The sequence below is a fragment of the Cucurbita moschata genome, unplaced genomic scaffold (assembly GCF_002738365.1).
Source record: "Cucurbita moschata cultivar Rifu unplaced genomic scaffold, Cmos_1.0 Cmo_Scf00026, whole genome shotgun sequence".
Lineage (NCBI taxonomy): Eukaryota > Viridiplantae > Streptophyta > Magnoliopsida > Cucurbitales > Cucurbitaceae > Cucurbita > Cucurbita moschata.
Genome location: NW_019268542.1, coordinates 963,950 through 970,459, shown reverse-complemented (window position 1 = coordinate 970,459; position 6,510 = coordinate 963,950). Strand labels below are relative to the sequence as shown.

The 6,510-nt window shown below is 34.8% G+C and overlaps 1 protein-coding gene across 4 annotated transcripts; it reads left to right on the top strand.

Moving 5' to 3' along the window:
* Positions 1-1,952: 1,952 nt before the first annotated feature.
* On the top strand, positions 1,953-4,876 carry LOC111461986 (superoxide dismutase [Cu-Zn]). Of its 4 annotated transcripts, none has more exons than XM_023105634.1 (8): positions 1,953-2,059; positions 2,717-2,804; positions 2,884-2,985; positions 3,140-3,235; positions 3,451-3,482; positions 3,572-3,647; positions 4,471-4,524; positions 4,666-4,876. In XM_023105634.1, exons 2-8 carry the CDS (start codon positions 2,729-2,731, stop codon positions 4,686-4,688), a joined length of 459 nt encoding a protein of 152 aa, XP_022961402.1. In that variant the 5' UTR covers positions 1,953-2,059; positions 2,717-2,728; the 3' UTR covers positions 4,689-4,876. The 4 variants fall into 4 exon arrangements, with proteins under 4 accessions (XP_022961402.1, XP_022961404.1, XP_022961403.1 ...); XM_023105636.1 differs by having other exon boundaries at positions 1,974-2,059; positions 2,724-2,804; XM_023105635.1 differs by lacking the exon at positions 1,953-2,059 and adding an exon at positions 2,494-2,516.
* Positions 4,877-6,510: the final 1,634 nt, after the last annotated feature.

The following is a 6,510-nucleotide window of genomic DNA, read 5'->3' as shown; positions in this document are numbered from 1 at the left end:
ATCAACCCAGAGATAAAACCGACCCATTTGACGGAGTAAGAAACACTTTCTTACCGTTAGATAAATTTAAGGATTCTACGTTATTTTAATTATTTTAACGGACATTGATTAGACAACTCTAAATTCTCAACGGAACGATCCAAGCTTTTGTTGAAACAAGAACTCTTCTAATAAATTAACACCTTCTTATACAAAATTCGGATCAACCCAGAGATAAAACCGACCCATTTGACGGAGTAAGAAACACTTTCTTACCGTTAGATAAATTTAAGGATTCTACGTTATTTTAATTATTTTAACGGACATTGATTAGACAACTCTAAATTCTCAACGGAACGATCCAAGCTTTTGTTGAAACAAGAACTCTTCTAATAAATTAACACCTTCTTATACAAAATTCGGATCAACCCAGAGATAAAACCGACCCATTTGACGGAGTAAGAAACACTTTCTTACCGTTAGATAAATTTAAGGATTCTACGTTATTTTAATTATTTTAACGGACATTGATTAGACAACTCTAAATTCTCAACGGAACGATCCAAGCTTTTGTTGAAACAAGAACTCTTCTAATAAATTAACACCTTCTTATACAAAATTCGGATCAACCCAGAGATAAAACCGACCCATTTGACGGAGTAAGAAACACTTTCTTACCGTTAGATAAATTTAAGGATTCTACGTTATTTTAATTATTTTAACGGACATTGATTAGACAACTCTAAATTCTCAACGGAACGATCCAAGCTTTTGTTGAAACAAGAACTCTTCTAATAAATTAACACCTTCTTATACAAAATTCGGATCAACCCAGAGATAAAACCGACCCATTTGACGGAGTAAGAAACACTTTCTTACCGTTAGATAAATTTAAGGATTCTACGTTATTTTAATTATTTTAACGGACATTGATTAGACAACTCTAAATTCTCAACGGAACGATCCAAGCTTTTGTTGAAACAAGAACTCTTCTAATAAATTAACACCTTCTTATACAAAATTCGGATCAACCCAGAGATAAAACCGACCCATTTGACGGAGTAAGAAACACTTTCTTACCGTTAGATAAATTTAAGAATTCTACATTATTTTAATTATTTTAACGGACATTGATTAGACAACTCTAAATTCTCAGTTGAACGATCCAAACTTTTGTTGGAACAAGAACTCTTTTAATAAATTAACACCTTCTTATACAAAATTCGGATCAACCCAGAGATAAAACCGACCCATTTGACGGAGTAAGAAACACTTTCTTACCGTTAGATAAATTTAAGGATTCTACGTTATTTTAATTATTTTAACGGACATTGATTAGACAACTCTAAATTCTCAGTTGAACGATCCAAACTTTTGTTGGAACAAGAACTCTTTTAATAAATTAACACCTTCTTATACAAAATTCGGATCAACCTAGAGATAAAACCAACCCATTTGACGGAGTAAGAAACACTTTTTTAGGGTTAGATAAATGGGACTAAGGATGGGATTATACTCCCACCCCATTTAATATAAATATATTTAAAAAAATATATATATATATATAGAAATTAAAAAAAAAAAAATTTCGAGATACTAATATTTTCTTAGAAAGTATACGGATTTATTAGAATTTTTTAGCATTTATTAATAAAAATTAGATTAAAAAATGAAAATGTTAAAATAATTATTTTTTTTAAAAATAAATAAAAAATTTGGCAGAAACAGAAAAATGAGACACGTGGCGAGAACCAAAAGACAACTTTTAGACATCTCTAATTTTACACTCCGGGGACAAAAATGGTAATCTCTAAAGATGGTAATGTAAAATTAGAGAGAAGCCTGGCTGCTCACGTGACTCACGTGAGTATACCACACTTATGGGGGCGGTTACGGAGAGAACTACTCTGAATAAGAAATTACGGAAGTACCCCTGAAGAATAGTAATGGACCGAACAGCCACACCACCGCTTGTCCTCTATATAAACTTCAAGAGCCCTAAGGCCTTTCAACTTCTAGAGTCTTCTACTGCTTCAATATCTCCCGACCTTTCTTTCAGCCGTCCAAGGGGTGTTCTGAGGTGAGCCTTCCTCTCTCTCTCGTTTCTTCCATGATTCTTTGTTTCTCAGATCCATCGCTTTACTGAAATCTGATCTGATTTTTGCTGTATTAGCTCCTTGTTATGATGCTTGGCTGTAATTCTTACGAAATTCTACCTTAATCCAGTTGTTATTGTGATGATCTTCTTTTGGATGATATGATATCTAGTTTCATCTCAAATTTTGAAATGATTTGATTCATCGCTTGTAACAGTGTGATTTTGTACTCTTCGATGCCGATCAAAACTGTGACAGTTGTACCGAATTTTACCTTAATGATTCCATAACGTTGACTATTTGGAACTTTAGATTGCTACTTTACCTGATTTGAGATAGTACGAAACTTGTGGTATTCATCATAATCGGTCCAGATTTTATGTACAGCTCGCATAATTATGAGCTTGTTCTTGTTATTTTGGATTGGAGTCCTTTTCTAAGGTAGGGCTGGACTTCATTCTTTTATTCCTCTCGATGAAGGTGCGGGATTTTTACCCTAAATTATTTGGCCCATTTGTGAAATGTCAAAATGCATGTTTTGCAAGGAGATGGTGATCTGGTGTCTGTATCTGAAAGTTTCTGATTTCTTTCGTTGATTTCATGTTTTTCTTAGTTCTTATTTAATTTTGTTAGTGTGTTAGATCACAGGAAAGATGGTGAAGGCTGTGGCTGTTCTTGGAAATAGCGAGTGTGTTGTTGGAACTATCTTTTTCTCCCAAGAAGGAGATGGTAATATGGTGATTGGTTTCATCTGTGCTTGCCATGTTCATTTCCTCTCTGTCTTGTAATTAGACTGAAATTGTTTCAGGTCCAACCACTGTTACGGGCGATGTTTCTGGTCTCAAGGCTGGGCTTCATGGATTCCATGTTCATGCCATGGGTGACACAACTAACGGCTGCATGTCAACTGGTATTGCTATTGACATTTAGGATATTTTCATGACCTCTCTACTTTGAAGTAATTTAGATGTTTGTCAAACAATTGAAAATAGATGCCTTCCTTTATCCAGCATTAATTTTTTTTTATTAGATCTTGGCAGTAAAATTTCTCAATATACTTACAGGACCACATTTCAACCCTGCTGGAAAACAGCATGGTGCTCCCGAGGATGAGAATCGCCATGCTGGTGATTTAGGGAACATTACTGTTGGTGAAGATGGTACGCTTCACATAGAATAAGTTCAATTCTTGCTGTGTTATGTTCTATTTTCTTTTTGGCATAACCCCCTTATATTATACTTGTTGAGGCTATTTTTGTAAGAATATGTTCTTATCTTAGATTTTCTTTGATATGTACCTAATCTGATGTTGGCTCTGATATCTTGTTCTATTTATTTAGTTGTTGAATACTAACACTTTCAACGTTGTGTACAGGAAAGGCTAGCTTTACCATTACTGATAACCAGGTATTTCCTTCTGCCCCTGTTTAATTAATTTGGTTAGGGAAAAACAATATGGTTCTTCCTCCTTGTGTTAACATTGATCTTACATGCAGATTCCTCTCTCTGGACCTAACTCCATTATCGGAAGGGCTGTTGTAGTCCATGCTGACCCCGACGATCTTGGCAAGGGTAATTTCTCTAAGCATTTGTTGTTCGATTGTCCTTTGAGCTATTCTTGATAGTATCTCGTCCTATATCTTCCATATCCCGACTCAAGAAGATTATTGTCAATCAGTAAGGCTGTTCCACAGACAATTATTTATTTTCTTCAAAAAAATTCATAGTGATAATCTCCCATGTTTTGTTTAGTTTCTTTCATCTGCGGGGTTCATGAACAGGCTTATAGAACAGAAGTCTGAACTGGATCAATTATATAATAGAGTTCAAATGATTATTTGGGGGCGGTTAGAACTCAGTTGTTACACAAAACCAATTGTCTATCAATATTCAAAGGGGAAATAACATGGTAGGGATCAATTTTAGGACTCCGTGCTCGAAAACCATGTTAACTATCACTAAACTCTCAAAAGCATAAGCTGATAGGTAAGAGGAAAATAAGTAGGGTATTTTTCACTGAATTTTCTTCATGTTTGGAAGTCTTACTAGGTGCTTTGGAAAAACTTCAAAACATCTAAAAATGCTTTGTGAGAAAGCATTTGTAGAGTGATTGATTGCATTCAAATGTGCTTTTAAGATTGTAAAATATTTTCTATCAAACACTTCTTACTAGTGTCTTTTTGCTTAAAGTATCATGAAGTATTATCTACCATGGGTTGTTGATGGGTCACCTACTTAGGATTTAATATTGTGTTACTCTTATAACCGAAATGTAGTAAAGTCGGATAGTTCTCTCACAAGAATAACGAAAATGTGTGCCAAATGTATCTTGAAGCGTTCCCAAACATGCCTTTTTATGTATTATCTTATCAATTAGGTAATTTTTGATATGTAGGTGGACATGAACTCAGCTTATCTACTGGAAATGCTGGTGCTAGAGTAGCCTGTGGTATGCGAATTCAAACCCTGAAATTTTTATATTCTTCTTCCATCCGGCCTTGCTCTATTAAGGTTATATGCCGTTCACCACATTTCTGAACCGTTAACATCATTTCTTTTGTCTTTTTTATTTTTTATTTTTTATTTTCAGGCATTATTGGGCTTCAAGGTTGAAATTCGTGCCCGTTGTTATCTAAGAATCGAATCCAAGTGCTCTTATGTTTCCAGGAAGAGTCCTAAACTCTTTTTATTGAATAAAAGCAAGGCATTGGATTGTTTTGTTCTGTTTGTGATGATAGATCTTTTACTTATCTGTTCTTGTCTGCTGTTCTATTAATATATATCTGGAATTTTAGTGTCTTCTTTTTAAGTCAAAATCACAAAAATTCGAAACAAACTAGAAGGCCTCACAGATTACAAGAACACTAGGGTGATTCCTATCTTGAAGAACCAGATTGGATTCCAAACTTGTTTTGTTTGTAAGATGGGTCCTCCTTATCACCCTAACACCTTTCTTTTCCTGCAAATAAAACACTAGGGATGATTTTTTTGATTTTATTTGATAGGAAGTGAAAGAATATAGAGAGCAAATGAAAGATCCCATATTGGTTGGACGGGCGGGGGGAAAACATTCTTTACAAAGGTGTGGAAATCTCTCTAGTAGATGCATTTTATAACCTCGAAGGGCAGTCTAAAAGGAAAAGCTTAACGAGGACAATATTTGCTAGCGGTGAGTTTAGATTGTTACAAATGGTATTAGAGCGAGACATTGTGTAATGTGCCAGTGAGGACGCTGAGCTCCTAGGGGGGTGGATTGTGAGATGCTGTATTAGTTGGAGAGCGGAATGAAGCAACCTCTCCCTAGTAAACACGTTTTAAAACTTTGAGGGAAAGCCTTAATAGGACATTATCTGCTAAAGGTCATAGATGAAACTTCAACAGCAGCTAGGTCTAGAGGGAAGTTGTGAGCATTACGTTCATGCATAACTTCAATACCAAGATTAGCACGGTTAATAATATCAGCCCAGGTATTACTTACACGACCTTGACTATCAACTACAAATTAGTTGAAATTGAAACCATTTAAGTTGAAAGCCATAGTGCTAATACCTAAAGCGGTGAACTAGATACCTACTATAGGCCAAGCAGCTAGGAAGAAGTGTAAAGAACGAGAGTTGTTGAAACTAGCATATTGGAAGATCAATCGGCCGGGCTTTGAGCTGTTATAGAAAATGAGTGATGATAATTAGAAAAGGGTTGAGAAAGAAGAATAATGTTAGATGATAAGAAGGAACTTTGATAGTCATATCATGGTAAAGATGGATATAGATGTTGAGGAATATTTTGGTGAGCCCCTTGGAATCTTCTGAACCGACTGATTGATAGAAACCTAATGGAATATTCTAAACCGTCCATAGAACTCAGAAGTTATCCCAAATACTATCAAATATTATCTTTAAACCAACAGTAGAATTTCAGTGTCAAATGTCTTGAGTATTTCCAATTCGGAATACGATCAACCATTGTTTACCTATTCGTTATTCATTGAAGGTCCGATAGACTTGAAGATCATGATATGAGTCCATCTTAATGCTTCGGGTCTGTAAAATGTGTCATGTTAATTGAAAACATTGATGCACTTTCTCAAGACGTGTTTTAATTTGTAAGGGAAGAGATAAAATAATATGGGAGCATTGACAATGTTAAATGTTTTCTATCATAATTTTTATGGGTTAGTTGTCTAAATATCTCAAACCCACCATTCATAGTTTGGGCATGGAATCTTAGTAGGGACTATAATTTGGATTAGTTTAACCCTATGTTACTCGTTGAATTTTTTCACAATTTTGTTCTCACTAAATTATGCATGCTTCACCTTAATGCATTACTTGGGAATCCGAGTTAATCAACAAGCCATTTCCGCCATAACCCACCTTAATTTAGCCAATACTAGAAGTTTTGGAATATATATATTTTTTTTGAGACCATCAATTTA

Excerpts from the sequence above, each read along its gene's own strand:
- LOC111461986 (XM_023105634.1), top strand. The coding sequence starts at position 2,729 with ATGGTGAAGGCTGTGGCTGTTCTTGGAAATAGCGAGTGTGTTGTTGGA. Across the intron at positions 2,986-3,139 it reads TAACGGCTGCATGTCAACTG|GACCACATTTCAACCCTGCT; the intron begins GTATTGCTATTG and ends ATATACTTACAG. Across the intron at positions 4,525-4,665 it reads TGGTGCTAGAGTAGCCTGTG|GCATTATTGGGCTTCAAGGT; the intron begins GTATGCGAATTC and ends TTTTATTTTCAG.